Source organism: Chaetodon auriga, chromosome 10, assembly GCF_051107435.1.
Source record: "Chaetodon auriga isolate fChaAug3 chromosome 10, fChaAug3.hap1, whole genome shotgun sequence".
NCBI lineage: Eukaryota > Metazoa > Chordata > Actinopteri > Chaetodontiformes > Chaetodontidae > Chaetodon > Chaetodon auriga.
This window is the reverse complement of record NC_135083.1, coordinates 17,032,829-17,051,478: the sequence shown is the minus strand read 5'-3', so window position 1 is coordinate 17,051,478 and position 18,650 is coordinate 17,032,829. Positions and strand designations below refer to the sequence as shown.

The 18,650-nt window shown below is 41.0% G+C and overlaps 1 protein-coding gene across 2 annotated transcripts in view; it reads left to right on the top strand.

Annotated features, from left to right (window-relative positions):
* The window catches only part of casz1 (castor zinc finger 1), a 166,772-nt gene that overhangs the window by 71,139 nt on the left and 76,983 nt on the right, over window positions 1-18,650 (top strand). The window contains exon 4 of one of the 2 annotated variants that reach the window (XM_076740825.1): window positions 1,490-1,537. Coding sequence is in view for 1 of the 2 variants with exons in the window: in XM_076740824.1 (XP_076596939.1) it covers window positions 18,274-18,322 (49 nt within the window). In the remaining variant the exon portion in view is untranslated. Of the gene's footprint in view, window positions 1-1,489; window positions 1,538-17,881; window positions 18,323-18,650 lie in introns of those variants that run through there. The other variant, XM_076740824.1, reaches the window with a different exon arrangement.

Below are 18,650 nucleotides of genomic sequence, written 5' to 3'. Positions count from 1 at the left end.
TACATGCTGAACAAAAAGATTGCAAAGAAGGTATGTAAAATATGGGCGCAGGGAACCACCTTAATGCATTCCTACGTTAAGAACATTTTAACACAAGTTACCTTTGGTTTCACTCAGCAGGTTTTTCAACTTGTGAGGCCAAAAACATTATTTTCGAGTTCATTTTGATCATCACTGCTACACCTCCGACATGTCATGCAACTATTCCTTTTGAATAGGTGCGTATATGTGTGCGTGCGGCGTGATAAAAGTGTCACTGGTTTTACTGGAGCATCTGCACTACATCATGGAAAAGGGCAACCCTGTTGTTTACTTGTCTGCCTGCAATGTTGCACAGGGGGTTGATCAGGGGAGTTGATAGGAGCTGCAATTTAAAAAGAGGACACTGCAGCTCTGAACAAAAACAATTAAAGGAAAATGAAAGACGGCCCCCAAGGGTTAAAAATAGAAAATTATCAACATGCATGCTGGAATCCACTACACCCCACCCCCCACACCACCTCCCGCACCAGCACCCCCCCCACCTCCCTCAAACTTACTGGGCCTGCATTGTTATGTATGATCAGATCTGCCAGTTCTTCCTCTAAGCTCCTTGTCACATTTTGACTTAATGAAGTGCAACTTAGAAGGGAATTGGGTTCATCATGCTAGTCGCACGATGCTCCCTTGTTGTAGCAAACAGGAGTGGCATGGGACCGAAGCGCTACAGCGCGAGTCGTTATCATTCCGGTCAGTCTGTTTAACACAAAATTAAACAAAGAACTAATTAGTGCCTCATGAATTAATAACTGCACTGTTGCCGAGAAGAAGTTAGGTTGCTGAGGGGAGATATAAAATAAGTAGGAAGATCAGGTTAGAATTATTATTACTTTTTCGGGGATGCACGGGCTCTCAAGGTTAGGAAACTTTTGAGAGGATTTAAGAGTGACTCAACTGGTTCTGCCAAAGTCAGTTTCTGTCCTGAAGTACAGTAACTCCGTGTCTGGGTTAATGGATGTCATATAAGACACTGCGCTTTTCTGCATATAAAAGAAAGACATATAGTTGTCATCGTCAGCTTTATATTTCAACCATGTATATGATTGTAGCACAGTATGAATAAGGAACCAGTACCTGCGTTGACCCTGCAGTTCTGTGCTTTATCTAAGCATGATTCAGAAACATTTTCATCCTTGTCATGGAATTCTTTCCACTGAGATTTCTGGGGAAAATGTGTTGTTTTGTGCTATTTGATGTTACTACTTCCACCTAATTCTGATTTAGGCTTCCTGGCATGGGGCCTGGATATCTGTGCACTTGTATACTGTTTCATCAAAAGCACACATTTTCCTTTTGCATCACCTGGAAGCTTGTTACATTATGTCAGCCAGTGTAGCTGAGATGAGTTGGGTAAATGGCAGGATTTCTCGACAACACAAGCGTGCATTCATATACATCGGAATAATCAGCGTCTTGGTTTTTAATGTTTCTCCTTTGCTCTCCTCCTCAGATGAAGTGAGCCCCTGCATGGAGTGACTCCCCAGGAAGAGAAAACGAGGTAGGACAAATCCCCAACATGACTGATTACTGTCCCCACCATCTCCCCTGTTCATATCTACAACAATATCAGGCATCTTCATTAATCCCCATGGATCAATGTGTCTGGGGGTTGTAAAAATTGACAAATGACTTATTAGAATCCCACCGTTTTATTTTCCAACTGATTAACTCACAGCAATGTCGTACACTATACAGGCACACTGATGTATCTGTTTTCCAAAGAGGGCTCTCTCTCTCTCTCTCTCTCTCTCTCTCTCTCTCTCTCTCTCTCTCTCTCGCTATGAGGGATCTATACAGTATAAAATGCACCCCTAACACTTCGTACAGTATTAGAAACCCTGCCAGGCTGCAACAACTCAAAACTTTGATATATAAGAAATGTCATTTTATTAGTTTCCAGACATCAACCGTTGTTGAGCAGTGACTTAGCTGAGTACTTAAAATACAGAACAATCCAAATGGTGTGCTAGAATTTGGAATTGTATGAGCTTTTCACTGGCAATAATAAATAAATGTATTTTAGCACCGTAGTTTCTCATAAGTGTGCCAGCATGTATGTCATATTCTGTTATCTGTATCTGTTACGCTGTTCTGTTAATTATAATTTGATATTCTTTTATGCCTGCTTTATGTCTAGATCTTGTTATGGCAACATCCCACATTGTCATCTTGACAGAATAATATAATTTTTCCACTATATGGCATTTATTACTGTAACAGACATTAGACACAGACATCTAAGTACGGATGACATCCACCAAATTAACAAGAATATAAAACCTTTTGTTGCTGATAAAAAATCTGCCTCTGTACAATTTGACTCTCGAGAGGACACTAATGACTTGTGACTTGAAGAAACTGGGTTGCTTTTTTTTCTCTCTCCCTGAGATGAAACCTTCTGTGCTAATGATGTTAGCTGGTATGAGCACAATGCTGATGTGGTAGTCTGTCATGAGGATGCATACAACAGCCCTTGCCCCTGGCCTCCTAGTCAAGAGGGATCTAAACATTCAGAAGTGACACCGTGGGCTGTCTCATGTCAAACCAGAGACCCTTACTATCACTGGGGGGTGGCATGGTCGTGAATTGAGGCAGAGGGCTACACCACACTCCTTTGTTTCTGGTGGTGTCACTCACACACCAGAGAGAAGACACACTCCTTGCATCAATCAGAGCCCCTGATACATGCCCAGTGTACCCTCCCTGCAACATGATGATGACACTACCCACAGATTTCCACATAGATACAATAACTAACAGCAGCTGCACATGCGATTCTGTGCAGCAAACCCCCCCCCCCGATAAGTTCTCCACACAGCAGGATGCACGGATGGATGCTCACACAAAAACAGGTTGCTTTGGAAGTCCCATGAAGCGAAGTTAAGTATGAGTCAACTGTAGTGAAGACTACACAGAATAACCTAGGTTTCTCCTTCTCTAACCATATAACAACATCATAACTGAGTACAGTTAGTGTAATTGGCTTTTGATATATGTTAATGCACCTAATCATAAAGGCCAACTGGCTGGTATGCCACCCCCCCCCTCTCCTTTTGGCTCCCACAGACTTAGGTTAGACAACACTCCCAGAGCAGAGTCCCTCTCTTCGACAGTGGGAAGAAAATTAAACTGCCAAATTTGTTTTCATTGGTTCCAGGGAGAATCTCGGGGGGCTTCAAGGCTTTTAATTGAGCTCACTGAGTAGAAATTTGTAGGGCTGCCTACCAACAACAATGGTGTCTCCCTTTTACTTCTCTTTGGTCTCAGTGAAAGTCAAGTGGTGCTTTGCTAAAAATTAGTGTATAATATGTGTTTAGTAGTTTTGCTCTGTTACGGTTCTGTGTTTAGTTCTTCAAGGAATTCAAGGAAATTGGTTTGGAAAATGATTTATAATTGAAATTCAGCCTCACTTTGTTTCGGGACTTGTTGGCTTTTCAGGGTTTGTGTGTAGGAGGGCAATGATTCTCTAATAAACAGGAGTTCATTCAGTCATGGATTAAGGTAAATAAAGCCCACAGTTTGCCGTAGGAGAGATAATCTGTCTTACTGGAAAAAAAGAGGAGCAACTCATGAAACTCAATTTAGCATTATTGTATCATTCAGTATAGTATAATAACAAAAATGCGTAGCCACCTTCTCATTTTCCACACTTTTCTTTCTCCTTCACTTTTTGTCCTTTAAATTTTTCCTGTGTGTCAAAACAAGCAAAGGCTACATGGAAACGGCAGCCCTGTGTAAATATTTATGATGTAACATCTCCATGTGAATAGACTTTCCTCCCAATCCATCCATCATTACGGGCATATCGTGAAAGCCCACCTCCCGATGGTGGCTCAGGGCCTTAGGAAGCTCAGACAGGAGCGGCGTGTCCCCCTCTCATTCAAAGTATTTGTTTTTCTTTTGACTGGGGGCAGCCCAGCTGTGAGGGCATTTCATGTGTCAGCCCCTCCGTTTTCATTCAGGGCTGACTTCAAAGCCCATTTTGGTCCATTGTTTCTGTGACGTGGCTGCTGGACCCAAAAATGCCCAAACAGAAAAATGTGATGTAGGTCAAATTACAGCAGTTGTGCCCCTGAAAAAAGTGGAATTCTTCTGGTCAAAACATAAAGCCCTGGTTACCGCCTAACCCTGGCTTTTGTGCCTGCTGTCCTCGTACCTCTTTATTTGTTCATAGTAGAGCTGAATGGAAGTTTGTAAATGTAGAATGGAAAGGCTGTAGTTCAGAATACTTGGCAGAAAATCAATGTTTTAAGTCCAGTCCTTTCTTTGTTGCTTTTCTCTAGTTTTTAACACTCCACTCAGGAACAATGTGTCAAATAGCTTACTTGCTGATGATGTGTTTTAAATGACATTGTATAAAGCTTTTTCTATTTCTGCTTCTATATTAAGTTTGGAGACTGTACTGAGGTTGTGTATTTTGAGGTTATTTGCTCCTACAAGTTTGAATGAGACTTAAGAACAGATGCAGAGTATCTGTTAGGGCATGTGCATGCACAGTTCTTTGACTTGTGTAATGGTTTGAAATGTGAAACTTGTCTTCGTTTGGTACAAACAAAGCGGAGGACCTGCAGTATTTTTTCAAGCTCAACAGTCTTTAAGAATGTGAAGGTAGTAGATTTATGAGGTTGTGTGTGTTTGCAGAAGTAGGTAAGTCTACTGCCTTACCTAAGTGGATTACAAGGTTTTAGGCTTTTCTCCTTGCACAACTTATCGGCAGAAAATAGGCGTTGCAGACGTTAGCGAAATATTGCCACCCAGACTCTCATAACATTATCATTAGCCACGGAGGATTGCTGAAATGTGATTAATACATCACCATTTTGACAGACTGAGCCTGAAAAGGTAATATGGATTATTACAATGGTTGTAGAGCTCAATACCGCCATCCAAGTTTATCCATTTATCTGCAATGATGAGACTCCTTTGTGTTGTATAGCATTGTAACATCTATCTAAATAACAAAAGATATCGCTCCCATACACAATTGTCGTGCTGTTAATATTCAGCCCATGCAACAATGCACATGGGAATGGAGTGCTGAGACAAAACTTGTCTCGGAACGGAGGAAAAGTCCATAGAACATTATGTGAATTATGAATCGATGTTCAAGCCTCTAGTACTGGGCACTTTTTCCTTGGCTGAGGTATCTGATTACCTTCAAACAAAAATATTGCTCCTGTATTGTTCAATTACAACTGGTTGAGTGCTGAATGATGCAATTCACTATCTAAGAGCTATTTTTTCTTTCTTTGTGTGTACACTTTGTGTGTGTTTCATTTGGCTGGCCTTGGACGATACACGCTGAATAAATGCCATTTTTCTGTCGTTTCAAGTGCCTCTTTTCTCTCTGTGGATCCATTCAAGCTTTCAATACCTTTTCTCCCCCTCTCTTCTCCTGTCTCTTTTTTCCACGAGCAGGAGGGTTTTACTTTACTCCTTTGTCATCCTAATTGATTGCATTAACCTTTTGAGTATTGAATTTCCTGTGCATCACGCCGAGCACAATGTGGAATATTATCATAATCCTTCCAAGTAATGGACACAGGGCAATCAACAATGCTTTAGGAAAAGTACATCTTTGAAAGATGGAGCATCGTATTATTTTCAGTCCAAAGACCTGGATAGGGTAGGACTGTTGAGCTTTAAGAAACTTTGTCAATAACTCAAGTGTGCTTTTTTTATCTGTTAAAGAAGTCAGGAGAGATGCTTTTAATGTGTTGGGAAACAATATTAAATTTCTCGTCTAGATGAAAATGACTGTCCTCTAAAAGACTGTTATGCAAGCACATACTGTACATGACCAGTCTTATATGTGTTTTTCATATTTTGTTGCGAAAAATGATTTCGTGATAGTGGACCAGTTATGAGCACAAGGATATTGACCAGGCCATATTCTTGGAGACAATCGTAATATTTCTGTTTATCTGAGCCTTTTTTTTAAACATACTATTCTAATCTTTTGAAGAACCCCAGCTTCACTTAAATACATAATGACTTTAAATTCTTCAAACAGTTCCGTTTATTTCTCATGGCCTTGCAGTTTTAAAACATTCTCACAATTAAATCTAAAGTAACTTAAATATCCCTGCTACAAATTGCATCACAATATTTCAGAAAAGTTGTACAATTCAAATGTGCATAATATACAAAATGTCTAAAATCTTGTTGCTACTGATAAACATATCATAATAATGGATAGCAGCTCTTATTTACACTCTTTGGTCAAATGGTAGTATTCTTTGGCACAAAGTTATCCAGCATGCACAATGACCACACATTATAACATGACCACCCGTGCTTGCCGACAGACTTGGTGCCATGTGGGGCAGGAATAGTTATGAGTTCTTGGTTCAGCGCTGGTGTCTTGGAGCTGTACAAGAATTAGAAAGAACTCCTGATTATGACTAACACCCTCTGTGGAGCATCCAGAGGTGGAAGTCTTAGTGGAAGCCTCAGATTCCAGAGGAGCATTGCAGATTCTTGGTCATGGAAAAGCGGACCGGCTCTTGTCTATTAAGCCACATGCTTTTCATGCGCTTGGGGGCTTATGAATGTTCCTCAGGGTGTCATGTGGGGAAACTGGGGGAATATGAGGCCATGCCATCTAGCCATCCAACAACCAATGTAAGATCTGTAAGATCTTTGTTGGATGTCTGAGACAGTATTAGGAGCTTTTGGAAGATAAGTTAAATTATGACTCTACTGCATTGTTCTTACCACATGACTGGGATGGATTATCCCACCTTTTATGTCCGCTATATGCTCTTTTGAGCTAGCAGTAAATCTCTTTGCTGTTTCACCCAACAGCAAAGAGCTTTACAGGGTGAGTGCAATGCAAATTAAGGTTAATGCTGTCCCTTTAAGATCCCAAGTGCCTCAACCAACCCACTGCAAGTCATTAGTGTAGTAACGATCACGTCATACCTCACCAGTCTTTCTCCAATGAACACTGACATTTGAGGTGACTAGCCAAGTTGCCAGCACCACTGCCACCAAGTCTCTATTTACAAAGTAATAAGCTCTTCAAATACTATCAACCTTGGGATAAATGATACTTTGGTATTCCTAAAAATGGGAGAAGCTAGTTTAGTGTTAGCATGCTTACCTTTCCTAATTAGCATTAAACACAAAGTACAGCTGAGGCTGATAGGAATGTTAATAGTATTGCAGATATTTGGTCATAAAACAAAGTATTGGACAAATTAAATTTCTGACCCGATGATGATGCCAGATGAACGATCGAGCGTCCATGTACCAATTTAATGGCAAACCATCAAGTAGTTGAGTAGTTGAGATATTGCTCTCAAAACCACAAGTCACCTTCATGGTCGCACTAAAGGAAAAGTCAGAGGATTCATCCTCTGGGAACCATGAATGTCTTTGTAGAATCTTGTGCTGATTCATCCTGAAGATGTTCAGATATTTCACTGGATAAGTGACAAGTTTCACCTGTTGGTGATGCTAGATGTTGTAGAGTGACCAACAAACTAGCCAATGGTATTTTTAACTGGAGATAGTTTTAAGTTGAGGGGTTATCGTAGACAGGCTTTAGAGGCAAGGTAAGCCCTTGATTTACCATCGCACGTTCTTAAATCTCTTTACCTGCTTTACAGTCGCCTGTTTTGGTGTGGGCACAAGTGTAAGTTGATTTTCCCTGTTCTCTTAAGAGTCTTTGCCTGTGAAATGTTTAGCACGAGTCCACTCAGGTTGGTTCGTTATCATCTGTCTTATTGGCCCAGAATGATATGAATAGAGATTTGGACAGGGACAGTGAAACAAGCATTACTAGTCTATTATTTTATATCACTGTACTCTGCTACATCAATACTATCAGGGCCTCAAGCCTAAAACCTACAGACGACAGTCCAAGGAAAACAGTAGAATAATAGCCTGTTAACAAGGAGGAGGTAGCCTATTGGCCTATTGAATTTAATCTGTTGCTGTGGCTATTTTATTTAAACGTGATGGTAAAGGCATAAAAAGTAGTTTATGTTGCAAGACCAATGTAGCACCCATAACTGTCTTATAAAGGCTTAATGTCAAGAGGCTTTAGGGGTAGTGTCAGTAGAATAACACTGATCAGCCTTGAGCTTGGGAATTAGAGACTGCAAATCTTTGAGCATAACGTGACAACTTGGAGGGATACAAGTGGGCTGCAGCTTTAGCTGAACAATTTATAGATTTTTTTCCCCATGGTTTATTATTTTAGTGTTACCTTTATATATTTCTTATATCATATCAAAAAAAGCCGCTACACATGATATGATGTCATGGACCAAAATGTAGTATGATGGGAATAATCTGCTATTAGACACCAACATAAATAAGGTGGCATGCTAGCTTTCTTATCCCTAATTTATTTCCAATGGAATGAGCCCCATGCAGGATGTATGTTTCTGCTATAAACCACCAATTTGCAGTATTAGTGGCTACAGACTGTCATGTGTTTCTCTGTAAACATTAGCATCAGTGAATTAAAGTAATTGATTGTTGAAAAACAGACAAAAACTGTTAGCGTGTTTCCCTGGAAACAGCAAGTATTAACCTGGGTTGTGTTGATGAATTGAAGCAAAACACCCTGTAATTCATATCAACTCTATTATATTTTTCAGCTTAAAGAGGAAAAATCAATTGAAACAAGCTCTTACGCATGGATAGATGCTAGGTTTGATCAATACTATTTTCACAGGGATAGTGCCTTTGAGTTTGATTGAGGCCAGGTTAAACAAAGCTAGCCAGTGGTGCTCAGGACTAATAGAAAAATGTAGATATTGAGAGGGGGCACAGTCACCATTTGGGTACATCTTTTAGCACATTCACCTGAGTTTTATTGATCAAAACCAAATCATGTGATTGAGTGAGGCTGTGGGTCAAAATATAGGTCAAGGTCAGTCAACAGCACAAAGCCTAATCCTGTCCATCTTTTGTATTCCATCAAGCATCACTGGTATTCCACTGGGAAGCTGTGCCCTCAGAATATGGAAACTAAGGGCTCTTAGTTCAATTATACAAGCCCATTGAGCTTCAGAATATTGACATATCTCAGTACTCTGAAAATGTCATGGATAATGATCAACCAGCTCACCAGAAAATGTTTTCATAGAAACCAAGATCTGGAGGCTAGATATGGACTGCACAGGATTTGTGGACTTGTGCTATGAAGTCAGGATTTACCTGTAAATCTACCTGTAAATTAGGAGGTTACATAACAGACCTAGTTATGTTCATTGATCACTATTCATTTCCATTATCACTGCCTGGTTGCACCAAAATACACTTCACCCATAGAGAAGTTATAAGACCTCCGATATATATCTCAGTTCACCAGTAACACAAAGCTGTCTGATTATTAGCGTACAAGGAGAACATTGTATATATTCCGAGTTAATCAAGAGTTTTCAAACTCGAAAACATGGCTGATTGTAAAACAGCGTCAAGCTGCTCAGCTGCCCCAGGAGGAAATCTTTGCACACTGGAAAATTTAACAGTTGGGCGTACATCTGCTTTACCATGTTGTCACACATGGTGTCAGCTGTGTAGTTGGAGGATCCGCAAAGCACGTAGTCATATCAGAAGTGACGGTAGATATACCGTACTCAGGGCCTTTGGTGCAGAGAGCATCAGTCTAGTTTTTTTGAGGTTGCATTTGCTTAACTGACGCTTTGATATCCCCTATCTTGACATTAGCTGACCAAGCTGATATATGAATGCATTCGCCATGTTGCATTTCTCTTGCACGTCTTCTTGAATAGTGAATTGTTATTAAAATGATACAAGGATCTGAGGATAAGTTAAAAGAAAACAAGCAATATGCTCAGTGCGGTGTGTGTAAATTCTGGCAATAATTTCCAGATGTTGCAGTGCAAATAGAGTCAGACTGACATACCTTAACTTTGCTCAGTCACAGAAACTTCACATTGAACCATAAGTGAGCATTGTGGACCCAACACTCTTTTTGATAGCTATGTGTGTGTCTTTATGTTTCAATTCTCAGTCTTGCACAGCGACAGATACAGACAGAATCTTAATTGATCTAATCTGGTTACTGCTTGCTATTTTCAACAGTTCCATTAGAAAACTCCCACCCTCCCCCACTCTGCCTCTCTCCCTTCACCTCCCACACTTTCTACCCCCCATCTGCCCTGACCTACATGGTAGTCACATGGCCCCGGCTCCCTGGCTTGGCATTTTATGGAAAATCTGCAGGAGATAAAGCCACAGGGTTTAAAGTGTTATCCCTGCCTGTCCTTTGAGAAGGGCTAAACACTGAATGAGGTGTTATTGCATCAATGCTGTTGGACACACACAGGCAGCAAAGAGGATATCTTCCTCCCTCCTTCCCTCTCTCTGTCTCTCTCCCTCTCCCTCCTCAGTTTGATTGGATTTAGTAGAGTGTCACCACTGTGACTTTGGGGGATTTCTCTTTCCCTGTCACTGTCTTATGCATGCTTGCTTGGGTTATTTACTTAACTTGTCCAGAAAATGGACTGTGATCTGCAGCTTACCGCCAAAGCTAGGGAGAGACAAGTGCCTCATGCTGGTTAAGATATGCCAGACAGGCACCTAGACACTTGCTTGCTGCTCTGGCTTGCTTACTCCCTTGCTGGTGCTGAGGGCTTAGTTTTGCACTGTGACCGAGTCCCCTTCACACTGTTGTCTGCCTGTAAATTTTCTGCTGCCCTTGCTATTCAGCCAATTACAGCAAAAGAGCTTTAGCGATTTTTTTCCCCCCCTTCTCTTCCTCACAGTGTATATTTATATATTTATTTTACAAGCGAATGACAAGCATTGTTGAAGGTTAAAAAAAATGCTGAATTTCATAGTGCATATATTTTTATATTTCTACAGCAGGACTAATCAATAGAAGTCAGCTCTATCTTGTGCAGAACAAATACACAGGCTGTGGACTGGTATAGCTTCCTCGCCTGTTGCGTTTCAGAGTCTTTCTTACTGCTACGACCACTTAAATGTAGAAAAGGAGACACTGCAGTTTGATAAGATTGCCACTATTAATTGTAACCCAGTAGTCTTTAATAGAGAACAATTAATTTGGATGTGTGAGTGATTTTTGGAATTCTGTTTTTATATTAAGAAATTCATCAAATACATGTCATTCTGGTTTGATGTTTTCTACTTTAAGTTCTTGTAGTAGTCCCTTGTGATGGACTCTATAGAAATTACAGAAACAACCATTTTTGGTAACATTAAAGTGACTACATGGGATATTGTGAGATTGTAAGTGAAAGCAAATAAGTTCAGTTTATCTGGAGTGATGCAGGTCTTATGGTTTGTCCCTCTGCACCTATTCTAGGTTTTATGCTGTCAGCGTCTTCCCTGTCCTCTTGACATTAATCTGCTCTGTCCCATACTGTCAACCTTAGTAGCTATATATTCAATAATTGGTTTAGAAGTACAAACCCTTAAGCCCATCTACACAATAATACAGTCTGCTGGGTTTCGACGCATACGCCACATGTTCCTCCCTCATGTGTTTTGAGTTGTTTAGTCTCTCTGAAGCTAGGATGTGGTACTAAATATATTTGACCTGATGTCTGCGAAAGGCCACACACTGACTATCAATACAATGTCAAATGTAATGCAGAGCTACAAAGCAGTTTAGGAATGCATCCAAAGTACTCTGCCATGTTGCATTCTGGTGCTAAAATGACCAGCGAAACTATCGTCCCAAAATACTGGATAAGATAAAGCAGTCAGGCCAGCTTTGCATCGCTGTGGCAGTTGGTTGTAGTCATAGTATAGCTGTATTTGAGAGGGTGAAGTGCAGGCTTACAACAGTCCCACTGCAACCAAAAAAAGAACATCACATAGGTTTTATTGTTCTGTCTCTCATAAAAACAAAACCAGAAGTTACACAAGTGATAATTGTGCATAAAAGACGTGACACCACAAAATGCAGTGTTCCAAAACAAGAGAGCAGAAGAATAAAGGGCTCTTTCCACCAGTGTAAAATCAGCCACGCCTAGCAGTGGGAACGGAAAGCAAAACTGCTTAATGTGACAAAATAAAGACAGAAACACTCCAAGGGAAAGTTAGAATTAGGATCCTGAAAGATTTATGCCTCCATTTTATTTATAATTTGTTTTCTTTTCCTTATTGGAATTGAGTTGCAACTGAATATTTGATGAACACAGCCTAGAAGTAAGGATGTTATGTCAGCAAGGAAACAAAAAGTAAAGAGAAACAACCAAGAAATGTATTTTGCAAAGTTTGCTCTTTGGAATAAACTAGTACGCCTCTGCTTTCACAAGCCACTTGCTAATTGAATGTGGAGAGGAGTTCGCTATCTGCAGGTTGTGTTGAGCCCTAACGAGGCTAGCTGCGCCTTTCCGTATGCACTGCGCTGAGTGCTGGGTACTCTCCGTGCACAGAACACCATCTGCATTTTGCTGTTAACGCGCCTTCACATCCAAGGGAGGATTAGGAGAAAATCCCCTGGTTTTTTTCAACCAGTTGACAAATATCAGATTTGTCTCTAAAAAATTAGCTCCATCTATATCTCCCACCATATGACACACAAAAAAGATTATCTTTAATACCCAGCCAGCTTGGGTGTGGAAAAAGCAGATTAAAGTTTCAGTTTGGTCATATTTACCCAGCCACTTCAAGTACGAGACTGCCTGCATTACACAGTAGACAGACCTCTTCACAAAGATTCCTCCCCCAACATGTACACCCACCCCCACCCCCAAGCCTTTACCTTCCAGAAACAAGATGTCTGCCTTGAAACAATTAGACATCATACTTAAATAATTCATCATTTCCCAGTCAGTCTTTCTCTTCTACGTGTCCTTTAAACAGACAGAGTGAGCTGCCAAAGGGGCTAAAGTGAAAAACAGCAGCAGGTGCCTTTTCAGATGGAGCTTTGTAGTCTGCAGAGGGTGCTGAGCTGTTATTTTATTGGCCCACTGGTGAGGAGCAGGGGGTGGCTGGGAAATGGACCTGGTGGCTGACCTGAGACCCCAGAGCTGTCCTATTAGCAGTGTGCCCTCCACTAGACGTTACTAGAAATAGTAGCTCTCCTGGATGATTCAGAGCCGGCGAACAATAACACAGTCTTCACCCGTGTCACCTGTGAAGTCAGATAAGCCAAAAACATTGCTTGAATACCCATTTGAGAGTGTAAGAACCTTACTTGCCAAAAATAAACCCCTTTGACCCTGGAGGAGGTCATTTGTCTGCAGTGCCAGATTGTAAGGCCGGACATGCATGATTATTACCCATCAGCATTCATCAGAGGGATTTAAACATATGAGTAAGATGCTCCTTAAGCCTCTGCTAAGTCAGTATGTTCTTCCTGACCATTTCATTATCAAATGCATAATCGTCATCTGCCGAGGACAGAACTGAAGGCCTAAGGCCCTACCTGTTGTCCTGGATGTTGACTTCCTTGCTTCCGCTCAAGACCACTGCCCCACCCAGAGGTTGCTTTATGAACACAGGAGCCCCATAAATGAAATTAAGGTGTCAATTAGTCAATTACAGCATAATAACTCTGAGGGCAGACATTTAGAGACAGAGAGAACCTCAGCTAAGTTCATTTCCTCCGGCCCAGGAGCCTAGCGCTTGGCACACGTCACTCCCCACCCAGACTCGCTGAATAAAGGCCCCAGTGCTCTCCCTAATGTTATTTTCCCCTGGATATCTTTTTTGATCAACAATTTCCTTTCATGGGTTTGTTTTTCAGAAGCAGGGTATGCGCTTTTTCTCTCCCCAGTTTGGCTAGGGAGAATTTTATAATTTAGTAATTAAAATCTTTGTTAGGCTTTAGAAATTGCAGCTAATTGAATTTAATGGGAAGATGAATTTCAATTTTATTTGATTAGCAGGACCCCTGGCATAGGTATTTATGGAAAAAACTCTACAAAAATATGCTGTGTGGGCTAAGATGGCATAATAGAATTACAGATAATCGGATTTCACTGTCATGAATTTCACTCTAATTTCACTCTAATTTTCCATTAGATAGCTGGTTTACAAATATTTGCTCATCTGCGATGGGAAAGGCTATCTGTCTAAAATGATTACGGAGCAAGCCTTCAGAAATATGTCCCTTTTTTCCCCTCCCTTTTAAAAACCAGATTGCGAGGGATCAAAATTAGGAAGATTGCATTATGGATGTCTGCATCCGGGAGAGCAATGGGGGAGATATGATGATTACGGCCGGGGGATGAAAGCAGTGTCAAGAAAAATGTATGACTCAAAAACATAGGCCTATTCTATCTACAAAATCTCTGCTCTCAGCACACTGCCGCCAAGCAACATGATATATCATAATTCATGTAATATCGTAAACAGTGCACAAATAAAGGAAAGCCATTGCAGCATGTGGACGTACAAATATAGCGTATACCTCATACAAACTATATGTTCATTTCTTCCGAGTGTGTACCTATAATGAGATTTTTCCTTAATTTTCACAGTTTATGTATATAGCTGTATATGCAGCCATGCAGCAATTATGAAAATCAAATGAGATTCTGAGGAATCATTGTCAAGAGTAATGCAAATGATGATCATCAAGAAGTGGTGTATAGCCATCATCATTGTTCTGGCTGCGTTTGTGTGTAAGTTTAATATTCAGCACCTTCTCTGCTTAAAAATAAATATATAATGCAATATAAACAGACGTGAGAGGGAATAATATCTCACATCACAGACAACCTCGAATAACACTGGGGTGAACTCTTGTTGAATCCCACTTTAAAAGCCCCTGCTTCAGAATTAAGCTTTTACACATTCAATTTCCTGCCAATTTGACAACAACATGACAGTGAATATCAAGAATAAACTTGATCCACTGCCTGCTGAAAAACACAAACTATTTTAATTTGTTGTGTTAGATGCAGTAGAAGTGCTTCGTGCGTCTCGTCCCGTGTAACCCCCCCACCTGTACACTCCACCAGTTCGGACAGACCTCCACCCCACGCCAACTTGCACCCACTCCTTTGCCGCTCATTCGCTCACTCACTCTTTGCCCCGAACTGCCAGAGACAGCAAGAGGGGTTCAAAAACACAATCTGACTCTCGGCAAAGGTCAGATTTCTCACTCGGCATGTCTCAGGGCTTTGGGCACAAAAGCCACTGAATTCACATCTATCAACTGGGCCCTAGCTTTTGTCCTGGGGAATGGAGGACTCGGAGAGGGCCCTTCACCAGACCAGCCCCTCCTGGAGTGCACTGTCAGGGGCAGCCAAACGTCTGGCCCGGCGGCCCTTTGACTGATGTACCCCTGCCATGTCACATGCACGGCAGCGTGCACACACACGCTCACACGCATACACACTCCACCTTGCCCCCAACATTCTCCCGCATGCACCATACAATACCCTCAGACCACATCAAACGAAAAGCCCCACAGCTCCTTTTGAAAAGTAATGGTTTCGCCCCCAAAGATGGCAGCTCGAAGGCCAGAGAGCTGTAATGCATGGACGACAAACCCTCCCTCCTGTGGACATGAATAGAATTCACCCTGCAAACTAAAACGTCCCCAATATCAAGTTTAGGGATACTGTCGAAGTTTTTGTTTTCCTTTTTGATTGATACAACCCCGATTCCACAAAAGTTGGGTTGTTGTGTGAAACATGAATAAAAACAGAATGCAGTCATTTGCAAACAAACTGTGTTTACGGACGAGAGTTCCAAAGTGTTCCTGAGTCCATGTCGTAATCTCCTTTATCCAATCATGTGTTCACAAAGTGGTGAACCTCGCTCCATCATTAGCAACTGAGCCTTTCCAGGATGCCCCTTTCATACCCAATCATGATACTATCACCTGTTACCAGTGAACCTGTTTACCTGTGGAATGTTCCAAACAGGTGTTTTTTTTTTTTTTAAACATTCCACAACTGTCCCAGTCTGAGGTTGCTCGTGTCCCAACATGTTTGAAACGTGTTGCTGCCATCAAATTCAGAATAAACCTATAGTTACAAAATCAATGAAGTTGATGAGGTTAAACATTAAATCTGTTGTCTTTGAAGTGTTTTCAGTTGAGTATATGTCAAAAAGGATCAGCAAATGATCAAATTCTGTTTAATTTATGCTTTTTACAGCGTCCAAACTTTTTGGAATGGTGGCTGTACGCTGTACCTCTGTGAGGCAACACATTACAGCGTTCCAGCAGATGATTTCAGATCTTTCATTTTCAACCATAATCATTTAAAACTGCCAGAAATGTCACTTTCAGTTCAGTTTCAGAGTACCTGCATGGCCTCTTACCACGGTGTGGTTGGTATTGTGCCGCACACAAGAGCTCACCACTTGAAGCAGAAGTAATCTGAGTACATTTTAGTCACCATTATGTTTTTGCTCTATTGACATTATTTCTTACTTTTTGCACAATATTACATTGAATAACAGAGATTTGTAAACATGTCACTGCTGTGGTCAGGGCGTATTTAGCCCAAAGTTTGTTCAGTAATGATCCACATGGGCGTCAGACCTTGCCAAGTCTCACTAATCCACCCAACAAAATATGTTTGTTTGTATAGTATGTGATTGATGAAGAACAGGACTGATATTTGACAAAAGGTTTTATCCATCACCTTTGGAACAGAAAAAAAAGTCTGGTTGCAAAATCAGGTCATGTAAGGATTCTTTATCATGGCTAACAAAAACTGAAGTAGTATTTACAGAACAGTGTTAGATCAAAGGTGGAACCTTTTGATAGAAACTCTTTTAAGGACATTTTCCTTCATGTTGCCTAGGAAGGAGGAACAAAGGTTTTTTTTTTTCCTGTTATTAACAGGGATGAGTCATCATAATTTCAAAATCAACCAAAACCTGTTTTATGTACATACTTTGAACTTTGCTGACAGCACTCAGGAACTGAAGCCAGGACTATGTATCCTTGCATTATGGTTCACGGCCATAAAGTGCTTCGTTTCCTCTTTTCTGTAATCAGTAAAGGTTAGTTATACACCACCTTTATTCAGAATACGACTGCTGTGGAAAACAGAAATATCCAGTGGCCTTTCAGAGTAGAAACTTTTCGTCATTTCGTGTCACTTTGTAAATTCTTGACACAGAGCCATGTTTACAGTATATGGGCATTATGTACAAATGGTCCAGAGGCACTTTGCATGCCACTGCGGAAGAAACTGCCAGGCAAATAAGGGGTTCGTCTTATAAAGTATTCATTGTCACCTGGTAACGGCTGTCGTTTATCATTTCACCTGAAATTACAATGAAAACTGATAGCTTATCACAGGGAGGGAAGGAGAAAGAGTGTGCTCAGAGGGAAAGAAGCAAAGACAGCGTTCGACACGGCACTGAAACAGAGAGGATCTCTGTTTTGTGAGAAGAGTGAAGGAGTTATTTGCTTCAGGCTAAAGTGCTCGATTAATATTTTTTGTCAAAGATCATAAAAATTATAAAAAAACTATTGATGCTTCATGCAAGAGACACACAGTAAGAGGACAGGCATGTTTATCTAATGCAGTTTGAAATGTACTTGATGCGGCTGTGTCCCTTTAATGTGGGACATTGAATGACGATTTAATACTTAGGGGTCTGTTTTTTAGAATATCTTTTCATTAACTGCATTTGTACTTTATGTAAAACAAAAGTATTGGTGTTTAAAAAGAGGCTTTTACGGGTAGTCACATTGTCTAATATAATTTAATAAACTTGTAATCTCTTCACTTTAAAAATCCTTTTTTTTAAAGTGTTGCGCTCCCCTCATTTGAATAGAGGCAGTGGAGGCTCCACCCCAAGAGAGTTGAAAGGCTAGAAGACCACAAAGATGGAAAAGGCCAGCCCACTGAGGGAGGGAGAAAAAAACTGCTCCGGTTCCTCTGCCATAATTTCCTATCAGCCTATTCAGACAACATCACCAACAGCTTGGTCTGTGCGTGTGTGTGTGTATGGGGGCAAAGCAGAGAGTGAGAGAGAGGCAGCGCACGAGAGGCAGAGAGAGAGAGAGCGACACAGTGAGCGGCAGAGAGAGAGAGAGCAGAGAAGGGGGAGGCTCCATATTCTTTCACCTACCCCCCGTCAAACCACAGGAAGGAGGGGCCAGACCCTCAGCTGCCAATCAAATCCGCTCGTGGCAGCCGGCATTATCTCAGCAACAAACTATTGACAGATTACATGTCAAGGAGTTTAGTGCATGATTGAAGGAAGCCCTTTTTTTTTTAAATCTAGTTACTTTTCGGCTCTCTTTCCCCCTCCACCAACCAACATTCGAATGACTTTCTAACAGAGTTGAGTAATATTATGAAAGTTACATGTCTGAGAGGATTTAACTTCGACTTCCCTGAATATGGTGAGTACTCTTCTTCTTTTCTCTCTCTGCCAGATATGTTTTATTAGCTGACAGTTAAAGGTGTGCCTTTATCTCTGACTAAATATACTGAAGGGGGAAGTTGTTCATGATTAAACTATGTGCCAGCGCGTACGTATACCCAAGTGTTGCGACACCCTTATTTATAGCTCTTTGACAGTGCCCAAAGGTGACTGCAATATCAAATGTGATTGCCCATTTCTCCAGCTCGCGACTCATGACGCTGCGTTACATGCAGCACACATGTGAAGAAAGTTCACAAAGCCAGTTTCGTTTTCTCTTGTCAGAGTGTATTTCTCTTGTAGGACAT